Source organism: Cornus florida, unplaced genomic scaffold (assembly GCF_030987335.1).
Source record: "Cornus florida cultivar Cherokee Brave unplaced genomic scaffold, ASM3098733v1 CherokeeBrave_3.0.0_Hap2_Chr11, whole genome shotgun sequence".
In the NCBI taxonomy this organism is placed as follows: Eukaryota; Viridiplantae; Streptophyta; class Magnoliopsida; order Cornales; family Cornaceae; genus Cornus; species Cornus florida.
This window is the reverse complement of record NW_026775581.1, coordinates 108,816,886-108,841,902: the sequence shown is the minus strand read 5'-3', so window position 1 is coordinate 108,841,902 and position 25,017 is coordinate 108,816,886. Positions and strand designations below refer to the sequence as shown.

Sequence of the window (25,017 nt, the reverse complement as noted above, 5' to 3'; positions counted from 1 at the left end):
AGCACAGACACGTTGTCTCTCTTTTTTCCCTTTAGAAATGCCAGCAACAGTAGTCATGATAGTGTCGCTCGCAACCATCAGGTGATCCAGCAGCTGTGTTGCAACAGATGCGACCATCACGTGATCCAGCAGCTGTGTAGTGGCCACTACCACCCTCTTTTTTCTTTTTGTAGCAGCACATGGGAGGGTGTTGGCTGGAATTATATTTAGTGCACTGGTTAACAGTTACCTCAGGTGCAGTGCTTTGTAGATGTAAGTAATGGAATGGTACTGTTCTAAGTTGGAGTAACAAGAATGACCAAAGCTGCGAGTAATTCATGCTACAACAATGCTATATTGTTGCTTCTCTTACACGATTTAATGCATGAATGAAATCTTGTGCATATATTTACATGACAAGATCTAATTAGTTTGTGATATTGTATCTGCCTAACAATTGGTTTTTATGGTTGGCATTGTGTTTAAGCATTTTAGTCGGAGTGAGAAGATAGACCAGAGAGAATGAGAGATTCAAAAAAGCAAGAACAATTCAAAATACTAAAGCAAATCCTAACCTAAAGCCTAAAACATAAAAATACCAAAATAATCATAAAATATAGAGATTACCAAAAATATAACAACAAAAGCAGCCCTAATTTACAAAAAAATCATAATTCTATTTCTCTCTTTCCCTTCTTGAACAGAAAATACTGAAATAGTTGCAACTTATGTGTGAGACTGTGCTGTGAGTCACACGTTATAGTTTTCATCAATAGAGTTGGAGAGAACAAGATGTATGTTGCTTCTTATTATCAATACGTGGTCTTCATATTCCAATAGATTATAGAGCAACTGTTTTTTTTTTTTTAATGAATCATGTTTTTTTTTACCATTCGAAACTGAAAAATTATTCTTTAAGTTCACCCGTTGAAGATCCGCAAGAAATCGAATTCGGGTCAACATTCTGACCGGATTAAAACCATGTACATCTGTGACTTACTGTGTATAGATATAGATCACACACACACTGGGTTTTAAATTCCTTCGGTGGTCTTATTTAGGGCAAATCATTTCAGCCTCGCCAATCTCGCCGCCATCTGCATTCTTGTTCTCAACTCTGGAACTTGCCCCCTCTTTCTCTCGTTCTCTCTTTCTCTCCCTCTCTCTGCACTACAAGAATCAGAAGTTCAAAACCCATATGTTTCAGTTTATCTATCTGTATGCAAGAATCAAAAGTTCAAACCCGTATTGGTATATCATTTCAGATTGTTCAGAAAATCAAAACTCATATCTTTCAATTTCCATCGCCGCTGTTCCAGTTCGGGTTCGCCGTTCGCAAGCTTCAGCCGATGGCCCGCCGTCTCTCACTCTCTCTGCAACTGTTAACATGTATGTATATATAAATTGGCATCACAAATATTACATTAGTCATTGCCTTCACGTTCCTTCCATTTCCTCCCAGTTTTTGGGAGGATAAGAAAATTACTCTATAAAGCTATACATAACCCTCCAAAGCCTTCCCTCTCCTTTCCTCTCCTTCCACCCATTTTACCCAAACACAATTTTTTAATCATCCTCCATCACCTTCCCTTCCCTTTCCTCCCATTTCCACTCTACCAAACTGAGCCTTAGACTTCGTTTGGATACACAGGAGCACTATCCTTCCCTTTCTTTTCTCTCAAAATCCCTCTAATAAGAGACATGCCTCCTCACTCATCAGGTATCTAACCCCTCTTCTCTTTCTAGTGGATCCTGATGGACACTTCTAGGTATTTGCTGATAGGCTATTTTACTCGGTTTATTTATTTATTTTGATCATCTTTCGTCTTGATCTCGAATCAAGTTTATTAGTTTCAAATTCTTCTAATTTCCGTCAACATTAAGGATGTTATGAATGAAAATACTTCTGTATCAAAGTCCAATTTCTATACGTTTCATAAGTTTTCTAACACTTTTATGTTCTGTCCCCTTAATATAGGTTCATTTCTTGCAAAGGGAAAGAGAGCGCTTTGGAATGAGTAGATTCGGAAAAAAATCAAGTATGTTGTTTGTATCCTGTATTTTAATTATTTGATGAGATGTTACATTTCAGTTTGTAAATTGTTTTCACGATGTATTGGATAATTACCATATGTGCGGTTAAATTTTATTTTCCTTTTTGTTTTTATAGAAAAGATAGACATTTTTTACACCATTTCAGAAAAGATTTTGTTTTTGTAGTTAGAAGTTGGAAATTATTAAGTGAGGGTTAGGAGTTCTCTAGAGTTGAGAAATAGTTTTTGACTTTTTTTTTTTGAAATTCGGTAGAGGTTTAAAATTTGGAAAAAGCAATCAGTTGATTGAACGATTGTTAAAGTGAGTCAGAGAGCATAGATTGAAAGGGCGATCAATTGAAGGGTTGCCTGCAAGGCTGCGCCAATATGTAGATAAACCTCTTTCACAATCAGAGATTGAAATGCAAAGTACAACAAGGGATAAACTTATGAACGAACTTATTGTAAGTGAGCGTGGTCCAATGGAGAGAATTATGGCTCATGCTTTGGGGGAATACTTGAGAGATTCAATAGCTTCCCATATGTAATCAAGTGTGATATTTGACATGTTTATTTCCTTGACATAAACTTGTTTACTTTTGTTTTATTTTGCTTTAACTTCTTTTATGATAGAGTGGCTGATTTGATTTGGAGTTGTAGAATGCCAATAGTTTGTTATAAACTCCTACCTTGCATGCACTTTTTGTGTATCTTCTATTGAATCTCATCTTTTTGTCCCTTTCTTTGCATTATACTTGTTATGTAGACATAAGAATGAGTAAAAAATCAAGCAAAAGTGATGGTCTGGATAGATTTTTTTGGACATCGAAAATGGATGATATATTTGTTGATGCATTACAGAATCATCAAGTCAAATAGACTTTGTCAAGAAACACTCGGTATAGAAGGAACATCTTCAAAATCAAATTGAGCTTCAGAATCAAATTGACCGTTGGTGAGGACCGCTTGGGGTGAGGCTCAACCTCATGCTAGGGGAACCGAGTCAAGGGCCATGACCACTATGAGAGAGTTTCGGTGGATGAACCTGCTTGACTTTCGAGGTGAGCCTGATCCTATGGCTGCCGAGGTTTTGGTTGGAGCAGGTGACCAAGGACGGTCCTGGATAGGGTCTTGGAGGATGTGTTGAGGGTTTCTTTTGCTTCCTTCCAGTTCACTGGTGAATCGGTGATGCTGCTAACTGGTGGAGGATGATCAAGAACACCACCGATGTTGGATGATATTTCAAGTTAGTGGAAAGGAAAATCTTCTACATACGGCGTACTCTCTCTATGACTCATGACATTTTGGCTATTCCCTTTTCAATGATTGTTTTGGAATCAGCTTTTAGTATGGGAGGTAGAATACTTGACCAATTTCAGAGTTCTTTAACTCCAAAGTTTGATTTATGTTCAAGATTGGCTAAGGACTTCACCTAATTGAGTTGAGATTGAAGAGAAGTTGGGGCGGTTGAGGTTGTTGAACATGGTAATCCATTTCTATCCTTTAATTAATACTTTATCCCCCTAATACATGTATAATGATAAAATCTTACATATTTTAATTTGCATTTTGTAGGAATTGTTGAAGGTTTTGAAGCTCTTACCATTGGGGGTCAACAGTTGGCAGTTGAAAATGATGATAGTTTCGTTGGATCTTCCTTATGGTATTTTTCAGATCTGTATTTTATTGCTTAGATTACTAATCTTTGGTTATGTCATGCTTGACAGATTCTAGTTTAATGCATATTTTGTTTTACTGTTTTGCTGTGATTTTTAGTCACTTCTGATATAGATTTTGCAGCTACTTTGATCTTTGGTTATATCACACTTGACAGATTCTAGTTTAATGCATATTTTGTTTTACTGTTTTGCTGTGAATTTTAGTCACTTCTGATATAGATTTTGCAGCTACTTTGTCATTTTAGTTCTCCCTTCTGATATAGGTTACCTGATCAGTATGTGCTCCATTCAGGTATTGGTTTTTTATGCACCTGATCAAGGATTTTTAACAATGGATAAAAACATATAATATTCTGTTTTTCTTTATTGTTCTTGATAGTTAAATACATTTTAGCTAGTAGGCTATCAAACTTGAATAATCAGTCACATCAACTTGCATAATTATTCCTTCAAAAGAAAGCACTGAGATTTTATTGATATCCTCTTTTTCTTTTGGTAAATTAAGTGTTAATAATAGCGTTTCCTTTCGAAGTATAAGCTTAATATGAAGTCTGGAAAATGTTATAAATCTTTATTGATCATGCTCACAGTTAACTCGTGCTCTCATGACAGACTTGCTCGAGTTGCCTCGTGTCTTTCTTAGTTGAATTGAGACTTTTTGTAAGTCACAATTAAATTTTCAGGCAACGTGGGTTGGCAAAATTAAAGAGAACCCTATTCAGAGTGAGGCCTAAATTAAGATTTCTAATTGTAAATTCATGTCTTGCTTGGCTGAACCAATAAATTAACAAAATAGCTAGTTGGCTAATTAATCTATCGCCATGGAGAAAAAAATATCTATCTCAGCACCAAGCAAGAACAAACTAGTGCAAAGATTCATCAATTGATCCCCTTATCCCTTATGTTTTTTACTTACCCTTTTATTAGGAAATATATATATATATATATAGGCAATTGAGCATCAACCACCATGAGTTGTGCCACATGGAATCACATTCTCACTTGATTAGGCTGATAACTTAGATCGATGATCTACATTGGGTCAAAGTTATCCACAATTACATGTATAAAAAATTTACCGATGTCAACTGCTCAGTAACTCATGATTTTTCTGAGACCATTGTTGGCATTTTAACTTTTCACTGCACTTTTCCCCAAGAAAGTGAGGAACTCTCAGGTATAGATTAGAGAGAAAGAATAAGAGGAAGTCGAGTGAAACCCATTTCACTTCAGTGGTCTACTATTAGGGTTACAGTTGTGGCAATGCGAAGGGTTAGGCATGCCCCCTCAATCATCAGGTAGCTAATCCTCTTATTCTTCTTCTTACTTTTAAATCTTTGCTGATATATTATTTTGTTCAGGTTTTGCATAATTTCTTTTTTCATTTTGAACTCGGAGTCAAGTTTTTTAGCTTCATATTTTTATTCTTGCTGTTATTATATTGTTCTGATTTGATGCTAAGATAAGTTGTGAATGCAAATATGACGGACTTGTTTGTGCGAAGCTTCTTTTGGGGGGGGGGGGGGGTGGAAGATTTGCTTTGGATGCAATTGGTTCTTTGGGCGGCATCCTTATTATGTGGGACAACCGGTCTCTTTGATGGACTCTCAGGTTGGGTTTTTCTCTGCTTCATGCGTTCTCTCTTTGTTGGAGGATGGTTTTCGTTGGGTTTTCTCACAGAGTTTATGGTCCTACAGAGGATAGTTAGCGTCATTTGCTTTGGGAGGAATTGGGGGGGGTTCAAAGGAGATGGTCACTTCCTTGGTGTATTGGTTGGGACTGCAATGTTGTTCGTTCTCCTTTTGAAAGGTCGACGAGGGGTAGGTGGACAGTTGATATGGAGTCCTTCTCGGAGTTTATTGATGATTTTCGTTTGTTTGATTTGCCTTTGGTGGGTGGGCCCTTTACTTGGTCTGGTGGTCGCTCTCCTCCTACCCTCTCTCGTTTTGACAGATTCCTTGTTTCGAGTGATTGGGAGGAGAAGTTTTCTGATGTTGTTCAGGCCACTTTGGCTCGCCTTGTTTCTGACCATGTCCCGTTGTAGTTGGATTGTGGTGGCTTGCGTAGTAGACGTACCCCTTTCAGATTTGAGAATATGTGGCTTCGGGCCGACGGTTTTCTGGAGCAAGTCCGTTCATGGTGGTTGGGGTATGGTGTGGTTGGCACCCCTAGTCATTCTCTCGCAGGTAAGCTGCGTCTTTTGAAGAATGATCTTAAAGTTTGGAACAAAGAGGTTTTCGGAAATCTGAGATTGCTGATATTGATAGGATGGAGGGTTAGGGTATTTTGGCGGATTCCTTGAAGATTAGGAGGGTGGAGTGTCAGGTGGAGTTTGCTGAGATTGCTATCACGGAAGAGATTTCGTGGAGGCAAAAGTCTAGAGCGTTGTGGCTTAAGGAAGGTGACAATAGCACGAAGTTTTTTCATAGACTTGCCAATGCTCATAGAAGGGGCAATCACATTGGGAGGATTCGGGTGCATAGGGACTTTTCTGAGTACTTTTCGACGTTGTTCATTGAACCTTCTGGCTGGAGACCTTTTCTTGCAGGGCTTCATTTTGATTCTATTTCGAGTGACGAGAGCTCTATTTTGGAGGAGCCATTTTCTGAAGAGGAAGTTTTGTCTGCTTTGAAGAGCTGTAATGGGGATAAAGCCCCAAGTGCTGATGGTTTTACAATGAGATTCCTTTTAGAGTGCTGGGAGGTTGTTCGAGAGGAGGTGATGGGTTCTTTCCACACCTTTCATACTCGGGGCTCTTTTGAGAAGAGTTTGAATCCCACTTTTATTGCTCTCATTCCGAAAAAGGGAGGGGCGCTTGATGTTAGGGATTTTCGCCCTATTAGCTTAGTGGGTTGCTTTTACAAGTTGATTGCAAAAGTCTTGGCATCTAGGTTGAGGAAGGTTCTGGGTGGCGTCATTTCTGACCCTCAGAATGCATTTGTGGGAGGTCGTCAGATTTTGGATTCAGTTCTTATAACTAGTGAATGTGTGGACTCCAGATTGAGCAGTGGGATTCCAGGTGTTCTGTGTAAGCTGGATATTAGGAAGGCTTACGACCATGTGAATTGGAACTTCCTCCTCTACTTGTTGGAGAGGATGGGGTTTGGAGGAGATGGATCCATTTTTGTATCTCTAGCGCTCGGTTCTCTGTCATTGTGAATGGTGCTCCGTCGAGGTTTTTCGCTAGCTCAAGGGGACTAAGGCAAGAGGGCTGTTGATTTGGGGTTTTTGAGAGGATTCGGGTGGGCAGTGATGTTGCTAGTCTGTTGGAAATTTCCCACTTGATGTTTGCGGACGATGCTTTAGTTCTTTGTGATGCAGATGCGTCTCAACTGAGATATTTGAAATGTGTTTTCTGGGCTTGAGGTGAATGTAGGAAAGAGCGTTTTGGTTCTAGTTGGGGAGGTTCCTGAGATTGAGATGTTTGCTCAGATTCTTGGATGTCGCATTGGTTCTTTCCCCACTTCTTACTTAGGGTTGCCTCTTGGAGCCCCTTCGAGATGTGTGGGGTGCTGGGACCTGGTTGTGGTTCGATTTGAGAAGAGACTGGTGGGTTGGAAGAAACATTATCTCTCTAGGGGGGGAGGGTCACCATGATCAAGAGCGCCCTTTCTAGCCTCCCCAATTATTTCATCTCTCTCTTTTAGATTCCTTCTTTTGTGGCTAAGAGAATTGAGAGGTTACACTGTAATTTTCTTTTTTTTTTTTTTTTTTTTTTTTGGGGGGGGGGGGGGGGGTGGCGGGGGGGAGTTCAAGTTCCATCTAGTTCGTTGGGAATAGGTTTGCCGTTCGATTCGATGTGGAGGTTTAGGGCTTAGGAGGTTATTGCCTTTCAATAAGGCTCTCCTCGGGAAATGGCTTTGGAGGTTTGGGGTTGAGAGACATTGGCTTTGGAGGAGAGTTATCGCAAGCAAATTTGGGGAAAGCAGCGAAGGGTGGTGTTCTCTTGAGGTGCGTGGTCCTAGGGGGGTGGGGGTTTGGACCTTTATTCGGAATGGGTGGGATGATTTTTGCTAACATGTTCGTTTTCGGATCAGGGATGGTAGGAGGATTAGATTTTGGGAGGATGTTTGGTGTGGGGAGTTTTCTCTTGCTCTCTCTTTCCCGCGGCTCTTTAGGATTGCTTCTCATAGACAGGCCATGGTGGTTGACTGTTATCATCTTGATAACGGGAGACTGACTTGGGATGTTTCAGTTTAGGAGGCACTTTCAGGATTGGGAGATTGAGGATGTTTCTCGTTTTTTGGAGGTTTTGTATAGCCAGGTGATCATAGATGGTGATTCGGATGGTTGGCTTTGGGATCCTAACTCTCAGTGTTGGTTCGAGGTTAGGTCTTTTTTCAAGTGTCTTACGGTTGATGCTAGGGGCCCTTTCCCTTGGAAGTCTATTTGGCGTTCTAAGGCCCCCCTCAAAGTGGCCTTCTTTGCTTGGACTTCTGTTTTGAGGAAGAGGAATCAGGTGGTGGTTAACTATTGTTACTTGTGCTTGAGTGATGAGGAGACAGTTGATCATCTTATGTTGCATTGCAGTATGGCCAGAGATTGCTGGGTTTGGATGCTTGGTCCTTGGGTTATGCTTTGTTCCACTAGAGGGTTGATTGAGGCTTGGAAAGGCTTTTCAGTGGGGGCTCTCATTCGGGATGCCTAGAGGGCTACTTTTCTTTGTATTTGGTGGTGCATTTGGTTGGAGAGAAATCGGAGATATTTCGATGGAAAGGAGAAGCTTGTCTCTATGCTTAAGTTCTTTATTATTTTCACTCTTTTTTGTTGGGTTTCAGGGAGAGATTATAGATCTTTTGAGGAGATTGTTTTTTTTTTTGGCCTCATTGAAGGCTTGAGGCGTTTTTTGGCCTTTGTGTATCTTTGGGATCCGCTCTCCTTTTGAGCCCTTTTTTTTTTATAAAATTTTTACTTATCAAAAAAAAAAAGTTGTGAATGCAAATATATATATTTTTCTTTCCGTTCCTTTTTTTTTTTTTTGGTATTATGTGAATGGAAATACTTGTAAATATTTAACTATGTGTTTCCTAATTTTTTAGGAGTTCCCTGACACGTTTAAATTTTGTCCCTTTAATATAGGTTTACTTCTTGCAAAGGGAGAATCTAAATGGGATGAGTGGAGTCAGAAAATGGTGATGCATGTTGTTTTATGTTTATTTTTTCTTCCTTGTTCTTATTTAAACGAAGTTGAGGTTATTCTGATAATAATAGAGACATCACAGTAAAGGATTGATGGTAACGTTTTGATAATTTTACTGGGTGGGTTGCAAAAGTTCATTAGTAGAGGAACTTGGGCAGTATAATTTATCCTTGAACAGTTAGTAGACTGGTTTGGTTCCCACTTCTCCTAAAGTTCTAAGAGGAACAGAATATACCAGCACTTGTTTGTGTTGACTATTTGGAGGATTTGGCTGAATAGAAAACAAGTTTTACATGATGGAATCTCTCTTCATACTTCTCTAATTGCTAAATCTATATTTTTTTGGGAAATTTCTGATGCAATGGACTTTTCCCTGCAAGATTTTTCTGAATAGTTGGGGTTTTGATTTTGATTTGGTACAGATTGATCTTAAATCTGGTGTAGATAAGGTTATTATAGTTTGGTTGTTTGGGTGTTTTGTTTGGTGGATTTCATTGTATTATGTTCTTGTTTTTTGTATCTGGGTTCTGAAAGTGGTTTTTCTTTTCCATTTGCCTGAAATGCTGCTCAGAGGCTTTGTCCCCTCTGCTGTATTTTTGTTCTCTTTCTTGGTATAAAATTGACTTTGCTTAGGAGAAAAAAAAAAAGCAGGGGAAAAAGTTCAATAGTCTAAGGAATTTTTGCAATTTACTCTATTTTCTGCCATCTAAAAAAGAAAGATTCCAATGAAGGTTTATGGTTAGGATTAGCATTAAAGTGAACTTATTGCCCCTTTGTTGAAGGGTCTTTAGTTGGATAGGTTAAATTCAAGGGATTCCCGGTAAATTTTGTTTTTCCCATTACCTTATTCTAGTACTTATTGCTCCTTTTGGGGAGCTGGTCTGCAACCCGCTGCTCGTGTGCCAGCTCACCTATTCATGGATCTCAGGGGAAAAAATGTTAATATACTATGTCGTTTTGTGTTGGGTTTAAAAAATATATAACTGGTGTTTGATTCTTCCATTGTTACTTTTAATTTCTCTCCTCAGCTTTTTACCGGGCGTATAATGTAAAATACTGTGAAGCATTTAGTAGCGTAGTTGGGATTCAAGCTGTTTTGAGCAAATTTATGGATTATTAAAAGGACGAACGTGAGTTTCTTGATGCTTGGTACGCTATGCTATACGAACATTACAAGAAGGTAGAAGCTGAATATGTACTATGTCAGAAGCTTCGTAGAATAAAATGAATGGAAGGATGTTATTACATGGGACTGATATTTACACCAAAATCACACTTGAGGAGTTTTAAAAGCAATTTGAAGAAGCATTGGATGCCCAAGTTGGTGTGATGAGATAGGTAAAATATATGTCTACATGGTTTTGGCTTATGGTCAATGTATGGAGGGACAAAATTCAATCACACTTCTATTTTCTCCAATTCCATTTTTGGCATATGGATGAGATGGTAATGAGAGAAGGCTACCCAATGCTAGTTTGTTACTTTTCATATTTTGGTTATGTATGGATTGTATTGTATTTGTTTAAAAATGCCTAGTTAGCATATGATTGATACTACAATCTATAACCCCCTCTATAATTTGCTTATCATTTTAGATTTCTCACTTATTTGGCTTGTTTATCAAAGGAAGATAAGGAAACTGGAGAAAATGGAAGTTTGATTGAATTTTATGTAAGTTCATGTATCAACTTATCAAGAACAATGAGGAATCAACTGATGAGGAGGCTTGGCTAAGAATAATTATGTAAGAATGTCTTTGCAGTTAATGTTTAGTTGTTTAAACATAAGCATCAGAGTGCAAGTTTCAATTAACAGCTTTTTTATTGTATATAATTATTTTTCCCCTTTTTGAGCATGCAGGTCTAAGTGCCGGAAATGAAAGAAGCTGCTATGGAAAATGGAGAAATTTTAACCCGTGGGAAAGAGAAAGAAATAAGTTCATTTTTTTTGTGGGTTTGGCAACGAGTATAGGCCAACTTCATCAACCCGTGATACTAAAAAAGACGTGGATGAAGCTCGTGCTAGGGCCTAAGAAGTGGAGAAGAATGTGCAAGAGATATGTCATGAGATGAAAGAGTTGCAAGGAAACATGCTACAAGAGATTTTAGATCAAGTCAGGGAGTGCATGCTTACACTCCAGTCTTAATCTAGGTGGAGTTAAAAAGGACAAATTTTGGCAATAAGGACGATTTTATTCCATATGGCTTGCTAGATCTCTCAGATTTTGTTTTAATTGTGTCCGAGGTACGTTTCATGTACTTAGGTACGGTTTTTTGCGTTTCTTTTGTTTCAATTCTTCGTTTTGGAATTGGTTTTATTTAATTTGCTTTTTTTATGTGTCAGGATGCCTGCCAACACTTGCCGCTATTCCTGTATGGACTGGGTTTTCTAGTGTCGTAGATAAGGTAAAGTGCGTTTATGTTGATCTGAGTTTTTGTAACTTCATGTAATGCAAAAGCTATTCTTTAAATTTCTCCCCTTCTGTTTTTACCTTTTGATTTTTCCTACTAATTTATTTATTAGATCTTTCTTTATATTAATATCAGCAAACAACATTATTTTACACGCATCCTGATAGTGCAGCTGCTACTCATGCAAGCAGACTGGTGGTTTGGTCTGTTTTGATGTTTTGCCGTGAGCAGCTGTAGGGCCCCCTCATTCATGTTAGAACTTCTGCTTCTGTTTTAATCTTTACGAGTTGCTCTCCGAACTACGAGTTATATATATTCTTTCTGAATTTTTGTAATGCTAATTAGGTCATTTTTAGAAGACTTGATGAAGGGTGGGTTGAGAAAATGCCATCAGTTAATGCTATTAATTATAAAGGAAGGTTAAGAGATTGATTTCACCAGTTGAAGAAATTAGAGAAGGGTAGGCTGACAACATGAATCTGACTGACTAATAAGATGAAGAATTTTAAGCTTCTGGAAGACTTTTTCGAGTGCTCCGAGAGTTTCAATTTTGTAAAGTAATTGGATATGGTAAATGGAACTTCATTTGTTTAAATTTTGTAATGAAATCGATGATTTTAGGGTGGGTGTTAAAATGGGTGTAATTTGGTGCAAGAATTTACTGCATTGCAAGTCAGAAAACATTTACTCTTTGTAGGGTGTGTGAATGCTGACTGGTTTTGTCGTAAAGTAGTAGTTTTCTTTATTTATTACTTTCTTGATTTTAATCATTAGTGTTCCAAACGCTCTCGTAAAATAGGATATATTGTAACTTGCAAGTAGAAAACATAAAAACAATGTTATATTGGAATTTCACTTTTAATCAAAATTCGACCCCTTTCACTCCTTAGAATGTGGTCATATCTGCATGCTCTGGTCTATACTATACAACTGAGCCTGGTTACCATTACATATGTTTAACTTGTTAATTCTGATCTTATTTCACATATTCTTTCCTTTCAATATGAGCTCGGATCCCTGACAGAAAAACAACTTAAGAAGCATTGATATTCTCTTAGATAGGGATAAATATTGTGAATATGGATTCAAACAAATTGTGTAAGGTTTGTGGATATATATTATTAGTCATGAATTTTTTTTCTTTTTCTTGAAAAGGACAAAATTAGTGAGTTTCTTACTAAGGTAAATTTATTTATTTATTTTTTAATTTCTCCATTTGTGCATCCAACCATTTATTATCGGCTTGTGTAATACACCATGTATATTATATGAATGAGCGTAATGAAGTTTTTCTTCTACTTCTCTGTAGGGTAGAAAAATTTATGCTTACTACTAACGTGGCACAAGAACAAAAAGTGACAAATGCCCTACAATATAAAATAATAAAAGTAAATGCTTTGACAGGCTTTGGAATTAAAGTCAATAAAGTCAACAAGATCCAAATCAAATTCTAATTTAATTCTCTCCTCTTTTTTCACCCTAATCTAATTTTATCTCTCGCTCTTAATTTTAAGGGAAAGACCTATTTTCTAATTCATAGTTATCTTTTCTTTTTCCCTTTTTTTTTTTTTTTTTTTTTTTTTTTTTTTTTTTTCAAATAAAGATTCCATTATACTAATTTTGGAAAAAAAATAAATTAAAATTAGGGTTATTGATCTGTAAAAAAATGTTCATTTGTATACTTTGATACCGTAACAAAACATTGGTTATCCACTGACTGATTTTAACAAATCAACATATAAAACTCATAATTTATAATGCAAATGAGTAGAACATTAATGAAAATAATTTTTTTTAAAAAGGCAAGTGTAAGTTTATATTGAAACAATAAAATTTACAAAAACCCTTTTGGCTCAAAAGATTTACAAAGCCCATGCTCTTACAAAAGCCCAATCTAAAGTCATAACTTGATTCCAATTAGGAAAGGTCCTTTTCCTTATAGGGTTATGACCTCGTAACTGACTTGACACAAGTATATATATATATATATATAATAAATCTCGCTTCCTACCAAAACAAATACAGTATTTGGAGACGAGTCCGGTTTTAAAACTATCTAATCGTTTGCAGCCACACTCGTTGATTGAGTTTCTGCTGAGATCAATCATGTCCGAAAACGCCTCTCGCACGGTTTACATCGGTAAGTTCTCCACCAAATCTCTTCTCTTCTCTTCTCTTCATTCTTCGATTAGGGTTCTCTGCTTTGTTTGTTTACATGGAAAAAGTTTTCCCGGGAAAGAAAAACAATAATAGTAACTAAATTCAACTTTCATGATAAATTAGGGCTTTCTTAGGGTTTCACAGATCGAGATTGTTTTCTGTCGAAGCAACGTAGACTCTATGAAGTGGTTTTATGGTGATTATTGTAAGGGCTTTTTAGAAATTAGTTGCAATTGTATAATATGTTCTAATTCGTTGTTAAATCTATAGATTTGCAAGTTTTTTGCTTGCCAAAAATATGCCGTTTCATATCTTTTATAGCTACGAACATTATGACATGAATCATTATGGGTTGTTTAGGTTACACCTCTACCAATTCTTGAATAGTAATGACTAATTTACCTGACTATACACATTCATATATACATGCGTTGCAGTGGTTAACAAAATTGAATTGTAAGTTTGATGGGTGATTTATTTATTTAAATTTGAAATTCTTTGGACGATTATGGTTGTCATAGTCGGCACACCCATTACTTCTACTCTTGTTAAACCAATCTACCAGCCTGTTTATTAAATTTCTGATGTTGATGCACTGGTTTGAGCACACTGGTGTGACATATATATCCTTAGAACAAGTTTACACTCGAAAATACCCTTTCACCCTTTCTTCTTTTCCGTACTAGAACCAAATATACTAATCATCTTTCAACTGCGACTATCAGAATTTCTTTAATAAATCCTATTGTAGTATCTTCTTCTCTGCTTGTCTTTGTAGTTATTTATGTAGCAACATTTTGGTGAAATAAAAAAGGCATAATGGTTACTATATAAATTATGTGTCCGCAGAGGATGTTTGCAAGTTTTTTAACAAATGGCACTTGTGGTATGATGGAAGGGGGTCTACTGTGACACTTAGGTGGATCTGGGGTTATTGTCAAGAAATTTAGTTCAGAGAGGATACTAGCATACGTTTATGAGTCCATTTTTGGCCTTTTGCTATTTACCATGGTAAAAGCTATATTTAAAGATGTTATAATATAAGATGAGTCGGAATGTAATCTATGGACCATCACTAAAGTTTATATCTAGAAAATAATGAATTGCCAAAATAAGTCCTAAAATATAAGAAAACATATTAGAAACTGTCGAGGAAAATTTTGACGTAAAATAAACATGTAATAGGACTTGGTGAACGGTAAACCTTAATATAGCACAATTGAATCTTTACTTAATTCAAACCATTTTCTAGGAGTTATCCCTATTTTAAAATTTGCTTTTCCCAAGGTTCTTGTGGACTGTATGAATCCTTATGGACTAGTCTTATGTTATTTTGTTCAGTATTGGTATTGAATTACCTGTTTAACTCAACTTTACCTTAACATATCACATGTTTCACACGTAATTATCTTAAGTCAATCAATTGGTGAGTGATTATTGTCATTTTTAAAGTGGATCCCTTTTTAATCTATAATTGAATATCTTGTTTTAACTTGGTTTTAATATGCTTTCTAAATAGGTGGTTTAGACGAGAGAGTGAGTGAAAGGGTGTTGTATGATATTCTCATTCAGGCAGGGCGCGTAGTGGACTTGTATATTCCTCGAGACAAGGAAACTGAGAAGCCAAAAGGTTTTGCCTTCGCAGAGTATGAGACTGATGAGATTGCAAACTATGCTGTCCGGCTTTTCTCTGGTCTTGTGAAACTCCACAACCGAACACTGAAATTTGCGGTGCGTCCTTGTTATATGGTTTGAATTCGCTGAAGTTTTTAACAGTTTTGAATCTCATTGTCATTTGATGAACGTTATTTTGGCTAGGATTAGGTCTTTGATTTGAATTAGCGATTAGCTTCATTCTCGTTTGATTTATTTTTAGTATCTATTGTGTCATATTACTTGTAGAGCCTGGGATTAGCTCCTCCAAAATCATCGACTTTTCCAGCCTGTTTCCTGGTATTGTGTGCATCAGCATGGAATGGGGTGCCTTTGTCATTTTCCCAAAGAAGAGGCTGACAAATGTTTGGAGAAATGACAGAGCCTCAATAATTGGAGACAGGCTGGCGGCATGAACTCTTAGGGGAGCCAAGTTCAGATCCCTGGCTTGTTTAACAATCTAGTTTGATATTTAATAACGCTTGCACTCTGATTAGCAGATTTCTGGGCAAGACAAGCCCTCACCGAGCTTGTCCACAGCAACGAAATCCACATTAAATTCTTCTCCCAGACCAACACCGCACCTTGTAACATTTAACAATACTGAAGGCTCTCCCAATTCTGTGAGGTCGTCAACACTGTGCAGGCAGGAAATAAATTATGCACAAGGTGATGTTTGTTCTTTTAAGTAAAATTGTCACTTGATGCTCATTTTTCTCTGAAAATGGATCTTTTATTTATTAATGTATTTGTTTATTTTTGTGCTTACAACCTTATTTCATATTCAGAGCCAGCTCCCCCTGGTGTAACACCACCACCTAATGGTTATAGATCACATTCTGATGGCAACAGTTATGGTTATACTCGAAGGGTTTTTGGGGCAGCGTTGGATAATATTAGCCAATCTAGATTGAGCCGCTCTAACACAAATAACTCGATCAATTATCCCTCCTATTGATTTTGTCAAATATTGGTTAGACACCAACTCTCACCTCTGTTGTATTTACTCAATCAACTCATGCAGTGTTGCACTTGAGGTAGTGTGAGGAGTTTAGTGGAAGCTACACACTTTGTTTCTGGTGGTGATGGTTCTAAATAGTTGTATCAGGTTATGCTGAATGTGTTATTGCTTCTAAAATCTAGACTTGTAATCTTGACTTCTAAAATCAATTTATGTTATCATTGCTTCTAAAATCTAGACTTGTAATCTTGACTTCTAAAATCAATTTATGTTTTCTTTTATCGACGAATACTGCTTTTCTTATCTACTTGTTTATTCTTGACTTAAGAATGGTTAGATTGGTTGCATTTGCAGTCAAATGGTATATGACTGGGAGTTTGAATTTTGAAGGGATGATGGTTTTTAAATTTTTATGACCTCACTGGAGGTAGGCCAGGAAAAAAGTGAATTGCTTTAACAATCAGTGGCATCTTACCTGCTCTTAGATTAATTTCTTTGAACTCTCTGCTCATTTGTCATTTATCTTCTTGTGATTTTTTACAATGGTTGTCTAAGGGAAATTGATGGTAAAAGGTTGAGGACAGAATTCAATGACATTTCTGTGTCGTTCGGTTATGAGTTCAGTTTGGACTTGGTTCAAGTCCTTTCAAAAAACTGAGTTAAGACTCGGATGGTTTAATAACAAAAGTTATTTAAACACGATTTGAGTTCATGTTGGGCTTGGTTTAGGTCCTTTAGGATTGTGACAAGCTTAAAAAACTGAGTTAAGAATCAGTTGGTTTAATAACAAAAGTTATTTAAACACGATTTGAGTTCATGTTCGAGATTGTGTTGCCTCAATTATTAACTTATACAAAGCATATTTTTACAAATGTAAGTTTATGAGCTTTTGTTTGTAAACATGCACAAGTTAATGTTTATGAATGTGCTTATGAAACATGTGAGGCCATTGGGTAATGCCCTAATATTTGCCAGTTAAGCATATGCACAGAAAATATTGAAATACTTTACCAGAAACAAAAATTGAAAAAAAAACTAGAAATGAATGGTTGTTATAACAATTGTTATATCTCAACAATGTACGTGTTATAAATGGATTTGATGACAACATTCATGTCATAATTATTTTTGTTCTTATTTTATTTCATATGAATGAATTGCAAGTCCTTATCATCTTCACTGACATTGCGACTGAAAATCAAAGATTACATTATGTGTTGCCCAGTTAGATGCTCATAACGCCACAGAATCTGTCGAAGAGTGCTCTAGGTCGTTGGGCGGCCGGAAGGTTGCCACGGACACACACACACACATATGTATATATATTTTTTTCTTTCTCAAATTCCAGTCAAATATCTCTAAAAAAAATAAAAAATAAAAAATTATCGTGATGGATTTTGCTTGTAAGGACATAACTCAGCAATTGAGCAAGAACACAACATAAGAACATCCTTTGCTAAAATTATAAATTAAATATTAAAAATTTTAAGAGTTGAATGTTATTAAATGTATTTTAAATATCTTTATAAATTTTTACCTGACTTAAAATTTTACCTCCCATTTTAATTGGAGCATATTTAAATTATTTTATCAAAGACATTTGATTAGATAACATTTAATCCAATGACAAATAATCAAACGGCAACTTACTGCACGTCAGCAAAGTCTATAAAGGTCAGTTAAGTAAAATACTAAAATCAGATACTTCTTTCTCCCGTCCTTTGATCGTCTAAACGTCGCCGTCAGCTTCACTGGTCGGTCGTACCAGCCTGGAGAGAGAGTAGATAGAAAGAGAGAAAGCTGAATCTCATGAATGACTGACTACCATTCTACTAGCTTCAGCTCACTTGCCTTTTCCACTAACTTCTAATCTTGTAAACCCTAATTTCAATTTCTTCTTAGATAAAGCCATACATCCTGAAGGAACCTTAAAGTACATATATAATGGTGGGCTCGTCGCTTGCGGGCTTGCAAGATCATCTCAAATTGGCGAGAGATTACGCCCTCGAAGGTGTCTACGATACTTCCATCATCTTCTTCGATGGTGCCATTGCTCAGATCAACAAGTATACTCTCTCTCTATATGTGTATATAGACGTTTTTTAAGTTCTACATTTTTGCTTTGTTCAATAATGTTGAAATTGGGAGTTCTAGATGTTCGGTTGTACAGAAGGAAACGAAATAAAATTTCTACAATTCGTGAATGAGATGGTTGGTTAGGACAATCACCGTGGAGTTTTATTGTATGGCTTTATGATATTAGACTTGAACTAGTTTGATGCATTCTTTTACTGATTTGGTGCAAATGAAATCAGCATTGCAGTTTCAAATGTTTTTCGAGCTTCTGTTTGATTTGTTGGAACATAGGAATGTTTTATTGAAAAAGTTCGTAAGGGTATTTTTTTATTTTTTTATTTTTTTGCGGGGAAGAAGATTGAGAAAATACATGGAAGAGTTTGGTTATCCCTTTCAAGGGATTTTTATCTCTTATGACTCATCCTTTTCGAGCACCCAATGAAGTACATTGAATATACACATTTAATTTCTCCAAGCTTTTTAATGAAGTTTCCATCATGATTGTTTGGTTCTTGGAGTCAGTTATTTTCTTGGAAAATTCTTGAAGAAAGTATGTCTGTTTGCAACAGATGGATCTCATCATTATTAGTCAAGGTCTGTTGCATTTCCAATGAATTTTTGGTAGTGAATTCTTTTGTTTTCTGTCTCTCTCTTATGCCTAAGGTTGTTTTGTGAAGCTCCGTGTGTTTGTTCTGTCTTCAGGCACTTAAACACGCTTGATGACCCATTAATTCGTGCAAAATGGATGAACATAAAGAAAGCTCTCTCCGAAGAAGCAGAGGCTGTAAAGCTGTTGGATGCAGAGAAAAGGACTTTCAAAGAGATTACTATGGGTAGACGGCCTTCCTCGCCTGCAATTTCTGCTAATTCGTCATTTGTTTTTCAACCGTCAGACGAGTTCCCAACTTCATCTTGTGCTCCTTTGGATGATCCGGATGTATGGAGGCCGCCTAGCCAAGACACTACAAGTAGGAGACCCACAAGAGCTGGTCAAGTGGGCATGAAGAAGTCACCGCAAGATGGAAATTGGGCTCGTGGTTCTACAAGAGCTGGACCAACTAGTCGTGGAGCAAAGGCTGGTGGTTCTAGTAGATCAAACTCTGGAGTCCGAGCATCAACTACTGTGAAGAAAGGCACTGGCTCAGGGAAATCCAATTCTGGCAAGGCAGATTCGTTGGTAAGTTGTACTGTTCAGTATGTTTTACTAGACAAATACTTCATGAAATTGTCTTGAAATTAAGTTGAAGTCATTACTTAGCACACTGGTCAAAGCTCAAAGAGTGAGAATGTGGTTCAAGTCTGAACCACATATGCACTGGTTACTATCCTTCCAGCGGTCAGCACCCTCAATTAATAAGGACCAACAACGCTAATGATCCTAATAGCTAAATTCATGGTGCTTTTAGTGCATAATCTTATGTAACTAGTTAAATTGAAGGAAGATAAATAATGTAAGGTAACATGCAAATAATAATGCAAGGTAAAATTTCCTATTTGTTTTTGTGTCAGTTTAGTTCTCAGAACTTAGAACATCAAAGTTTTAGATTCATAGTTATAGCATGAAACTTAGTCCTGGTCAGAATGAAAGTGAAACTTCTCAAAACTTTTATCTGTACTAAGTTTTATTGCAAAATGTTTTTATTTTTATTTTTTAGGAAGAGATGATGTTAGCAAAAGATATGTCTTCAACCTGATCATTCTCTGATTGGCCATAAGGGAATTATGAACATGTGTATTTTTCCATTGCTGAATTGGGATTTTGCAGATCTTGCATATATTGTCAGTTATTTTTTCATGTTGTTAGTGCTTGGTTTACTAATTTCTGTTGTTATTGTCAGAATGGTGAAGTTGAAGATGGAAAGTCAAAACGTGGACAGTATGAGGGTCCTGACACAGACTTAGCTGCAATGCTTGAAAGGGATGTATTAGAAAGCAGCCCTGGAGTGAGATGGGATGATGTTGCGGGGTTGAGTGAAGCAAAAAGACTTCTAGAGGAAGCTGTCGTTCTTCCTTTGTGGATGCCCGAATATTTCCAGGTATTAGAAATTAGCTGAAGCTTAATCATTGTTTTAGATTCATGCCTCTAATTTGAACCCTTCACATTTGATCATATTAACCAACATTTTTACTTCCTTTTGGTAGTATATACATATTACCTAGATACTCTTCTCTAACAAGTGTCATCATGTGAGTCCTCTATAAAATGAAAGCATCAAGTGTTTTTGCTCTTCCACCTTACCCAATATCCGTATTCCTTACTGGATCATACATTAAATGTACAAAAGTATGATTTGTCACTGATTAGTAGGAGAACGAAATTAGAAGTGGGACTTTACTATGCATTAATTTAGTGTCAAAGGTTGGTCTTTTGGAGAAGACACTTTTTGGATAACGGAGACAGTATCAAAGTTTAAAAACTTCTGGCATATTTTCTGCGGCATATCTTAGGTGTTCTAGGCTATAAATAGCTCCGACCCTTTCTCGTCTTACTAAATTTATGTTTACAAATTTACACTAATCAGAAAGAGCTCAAGAGCTGTAAAATTCGTACTGTGTAGGACTCTGTAATTAATTTTCCCATGTATTTAGTAGTCTGAGAATTTATAGTTGGTCCAAATGTTGCATTTAGGCATTTCCTTGAGTAAAATAGTTTTCGTGCATTGAAAGTTGTGTGTCATTTATATGTGCATAAACATGGTCCAATCTGATCAAGTCTTCTCACATATGCAGGGAATTAGAAGACCATGGAAAGGTGTTCTTATGTTTGGCCCTCCTGGCACTGGGAAGACACTTCTGGCAAAGGCAGTAGCTACAGAGTGTGGCACAACATTTTTCAATGTTTCTTCTGCTACACTGGCTTCAAAATGGCGTGGGGAGAGTGAACGCATGGTTCGCTGCTTGTTTGATCTTGCTAGATCTTATGCTCCAAGTACAATATTCATCGATGAGATTGATTCACTTTGCAATGCGCGGGGGTGAGTCCTTCATTCTTCTTGACAGGATCTGTTATCTTCACCTGGCTACCATCTCAAATCTTGACGCTATTCCATATGCTGTTACTGAAAAAATAACATCTTGTGCATGAACACATGGGTATAGCATACATATATGCATGTATTGCCTTTATATGTACAACTATTGGTATAATCAACTTACCCCCTACTTTATATTCTTACATCCTTAACAAGTTTTTGTACAATTTGTTTTTAACCATTCCAACCTTAATGTTATATATTGCATTATCTTGTTTATAATGCATGCTGTTTCAAATCAAGCAGATATAAGTTTGCATTTGATAAACTCATGTTTCTCTTAACAAAGATAATTGAATAAAAATTCAGAGAAAAAAGATGTTAGAATAAACAATTTTGTATGTGAAACTCTCTCTCTCTCTCTCTCGCTCTCTCTCTCTCTCGTATATGTATCCACACTATCCAGTCTTGTGTTCAGAACTGTTAAGTGATTGTGTCAAAATCAGTTGTATTATATGAATAGCCTCACTTTTTCAGGGCATCAGGGGAGCATGAATCATCCAGAAGAGTGAAGTCTGAACTTCTAGTTCAGGTAGATGGTGTGAGCAATAGTTCCACTAATGAAGATGGAAGTCGCAAAATAGTAATGGTATTGGCTGCCACTAACTTTCCATGGGATATAGATGAAGCACTAAGGTTGGATCTCATTTTTTATGTTTTCTGCACTTTCTGTTACCTTGTCCTTTAAGTTGACAACTGGATTTAACTTGTACAATTTTGGTAATTAGCTGTCTTGAGTTCCAGATATAATTATTTGTGTATATTAAATAATGCTGTTTCATCTGACTTGGAGTTAATTTAACCAGGAGGAGGCTGGAAAAAAGAATTTATATTCCTCTTCCGAAATTTGATAGTCGTAAGGAGCTTATACGGATCAATTTGAAAACTGTTGAGGTATGTTGGCTTTGCTGTCAGTTTTTTAAACATACTGTGGATGTAGTACTCCTAGTTGAGTGTTGTCTTCATTCAATACTGCAATATATTAGTAGGGCATGGAAAACCACTGCACGTGCTAATAACAAAACCAATCTGGTTAACTATCAGCTTAATTCTAGTGTCATTTTGATTTATTGCTTTTAGCATGTCTTTAACTTCAATTAACGAAAACAGAGATATCGTTTTCTTCTGCTATTTGAAAGTAAGCCTGATGAATATGTCCGAAGTCCAGTTCGTAATGTCCACACTCTTATTTCCATGCTGGAAGGGTACACAGAAATCACAAGGCTGTAATTGTTGAATTTATGATGTAAATGTCAATGTGTTAAATTCATTTGTTAATAACGTAACTTGATTGCATATAATTTTTGGCAAGTATAAAAGGCATGTAATGCTAGAAATGAATCCTTAAATAGTTAGTCATGATATATGAAAATTTAGAACATGTGAATTTGCATGACTTCTTGTTGGAATGCAGCAAAAAGCTGTAACATTTTTGAAGTTGTTCTTATTCATGTCCAATGTTTTGTAAGAGTGAACGGTGTCATCAAGATAGAACATGCAAAAGAGCAGTGAATTTGGCAGTTCTCAAAGGCTTACTTGTAGGTTCAGCACAATAACACTGAGTAATATGTCCTCTAAACAATATTCATCTTAAGTCGTGAATTAATTTTAAGGAGTCAATTATTAAGGATGAAAATCATAATAAGAATTAAAGATGAGCACTCAAAATCTCAAGATTTTCATTCAAATAAATTGGCTTTGCCTTCTGTTGTCTACAAATAGGGTCAGCTCTCTTGTTGCCCTTTGCTCACTTGTATGACATATCAAGGTAGTTATTTTGTTCATTTTCTTACAAATAATTTTTTTCCCCTTTTTTGTTGGTTTTCTTAAATTGATAGGATATTCTCATATTATATTCAAAACTAAATTTCCTAAACATGTATAGGGACTCCATTTTTATATAATTTACACAGAATAGCATGAGTGTCATTGTGAGAACGTCAAAACATGCCAATAAGACCATCTTGATATTGCATGGAATACATTACGCTGAGACATCCATATAAAAAGTAGGAGCAGAGCACTAAGCTAGTGATTGTATAATGTATATGAATTTGGTCTCACCTGCTATTCGGAATGTTGACATCCTCCCTATTTTAGCCCAAGTTGGCCTTTTGGCTTGTGTTCTCACTCTGCTTTTTAATTTCTACTGCTTCCATTATTTTTGTCAAGGAAACAATACAGCAGTTGTTACTGATCATAAGTTTGTTCACTTATCCAACTTCATCAAGAACAGCATGCTTACCTCTACAAGATTTGATGAACAGTCTCATTAACGATACTATTTCATCTATAACAGGTTGCTCCTGATGTAGATATTGATGAAGTGGCTCGTCGAACAGAGGGATACAGTGGAGATGATCTGACGAATGTGTGCCGGGATGCCTCCTTAAATGGCATGAGACGTAAAATAGCAGGGAAGACGCGAGATGAGATTAAGAACATGTCCAAGGATGAGATTTCAAAGGACCCTATTGCCATGTGCGACTTCGAAGAAGCCCTGACAAAAGTTCAACCAAGTGTTTCTGCAGCTGACATTGAACGCCATGAGAAGTGGTTTTCAGAATTCGGATCTGCGTAAAAGGTGGTCAAGCGATACAAATATTATCAACATCTTATATCTCATTATGTCGACACTTGGTGATTTGTCACTAATCCCTACTAATTTTGTTGCTGTTTCGGCACTGCTGATTATCAGTGTTGCAAAGCTCCCCGTGTGGTGTTGGTGTATGCGTAAGTGTAACCATATCATGTTTGTAAAACGCTCTTTCATTCAATGTACGAGTAGTTGAAATACAAGTATTCATTCAGTTGTTTAAGAAGGAGACCATTACTGTCACAACTGCATTTTTTTAAAAAAAAAATTCCAATTTCAGAGTCATTTGCTTTTAAAGGGTAATGAGAGAATTTTTATTTTTTATTTTTAATTTTCTATAACTTCTCATGACAAGAGTGGCTTTTTTTTTTTTTTTTTGAAGATACTTTTTGTGATGTCAAAAAAGTTAAATGAATATATATATATATATATATATATAAATAGGGTCTCTTAACAACTTGACTAATTTCTGAGGACCTGAAAGAGAACCTATTCACTCGGGTCGTGTAAGTCACTGCAGGGACAGTAGAGACTAGTCACTTATAACACCTCGCGGGACTCGAACCTTGACTTTGGACTTGCTAAGCTCTAAAATTCGGCAAGTAAATCATTGGGTCATATTCGAAGTGGATTAAAATGAATATTTTGATAAACTAGAGGGCGAATTGGTCCTTACGGAAGCACGGGATGGCTGAAAAACGTGTAGCACGATTCTTTAATAAATCTCAGAATCTAATAAAAGGGTTAAAAACAAAGAAAGCTTATGTCATGTCATCGAAGGTTTGATATATATATATATATATGAAAATGTATTTGTTTGTTTGTTTAACACCTGGAAGATGGACAAGAATTGCGTAGCAGTGGCACTCAAACATTCTTGTTTGCATTGCCGCTTAAATCGACCACAACACAGAGGCGTTGAATGTCTTATTCTCTTTCATTCATCGCTTGTCCCGCCCCCTCCCAATTAACCAAATATTAAAATAACACATTCATGGGAATGTAGTATTTCATACCACCTATGTTGCTTCTTTTTTGGTCCCTTGCATTGATATTGTAACACGTGGCGCCGAATACCACTTGCATACAACACTCCCTCGCCATTTTGGAAAATTACCAAAATATATTATTATTTCTCCCCAAAAGTAATAATATATGGTTTAAATTCACTTGAAATTACATTAGGCCTTAGAGTATATAGCCTAATTTTAGTTTTATATCATATTTATCTACTCAAAAGTGGAGTGTATATTTATTTAGACTCTTGTATCAGTGAATGCATGAACAAAATTTTGGG

The 25,017-nt window shown here is 36.4% G+C and overlaps 2 protein-coding genes across 2 annotated transcripts; both read left to right on the top strand.

The window, feature by feature from the left end:
* The first annotated feature begins 13,239 nt into the window (after positions 1 to 13,239).
* On the top strand, positions 13,240 to 16,301 carry LOC132283655 (uncharacterized). Its single transcript, XM_059785649.1, has 4 exons — positions 13,240 to 13,382; positions 14,922 to 15,133; positions 15,556 to 15,724; positions 15,844 to 16,301. Exons 1-4 carry the CDS (start codon positions 13,349 to 13,351, stop codon positions 16,011 to 16,013), a joined length of 585 nt encoding a protein of 194 aa, XP_059641632.1. The 5' UTR covers positions 13,240 to 13,348; the 3' UTR covers positions 16,014 to 16,301.
* Positions 16,302 to 17,719: 1,418 nt separating this feature from the next.
* On the top strand, positions 17,720 to 24,016 carry LOC132283654 (katanin p60 ATPase-containing subunit A1-like). The gene is made up of 7 exons (XM_059785648.1): positions 17,720 to 18,082; positions 18,795 to 19,269; positions 19,931 to 20,128; positions 20,823 to 21,067; positions 21,602 to 21,760; positions 21,931 to 22,018; positions 23,424 to 24,016. The coding sequence occupies exons 1-7, from the start codon at positions 17,961 to 17,963 to the stop codon at positions 23,703 to 23,705; spliced, it is 1,569 nt and encodes a 522-aa protein (XP_059641631.1). The 5' UTR covers positions 17,720 to 17,960; the 3' UTR covers positions 23,706 to 24,016.
* Positions 24,017 to 25,017: the final 1,001 nt, after the last annotated feature.

Coding starts and splice junctions, on each gene's coding strand:
- LOC132283655 (XM_059785649.1), top strand. CDS start 13,349: ATGTCCGAAAACGCCTCTCGCACGGTTTACATCG. Junction 13,383..14,921: donor CTCTCGCACGGTTTACATCG/GTAAGTTCTCCA, acceptor CTTTCTAAATAG/GTGGTTTAGACGAGAGAGTG. Junction 15,725..15,843: donor GGAAATAAATTATGCACAAG/GTGATGTTTGTT, acceptor TTTCATATTCAG/AGCCAGCTCCCCCTGGTGTA.
- LOC132283654 (XM_059785648.1), top strand. CDS start 17,961: ATGGTGGGCTCGTCGCTTGCGGGCTTGCAAGATCATCTCAAATTGGCG. Junction 19,270..19,930: donor CTGGCAAGGCAGATTCGTTG/GTAAGTTGTACT, acceptor TGTTATTGTCAG/AATGGTGAAGTTGAAGATGG. Junction 21,068..21,601: donor TCACTTTGCAATGCGCGGGG/GTGAGTCCTTCA, acceptor TCACTTTTTCAG/GGCATCAGGGGAGCATGAAT.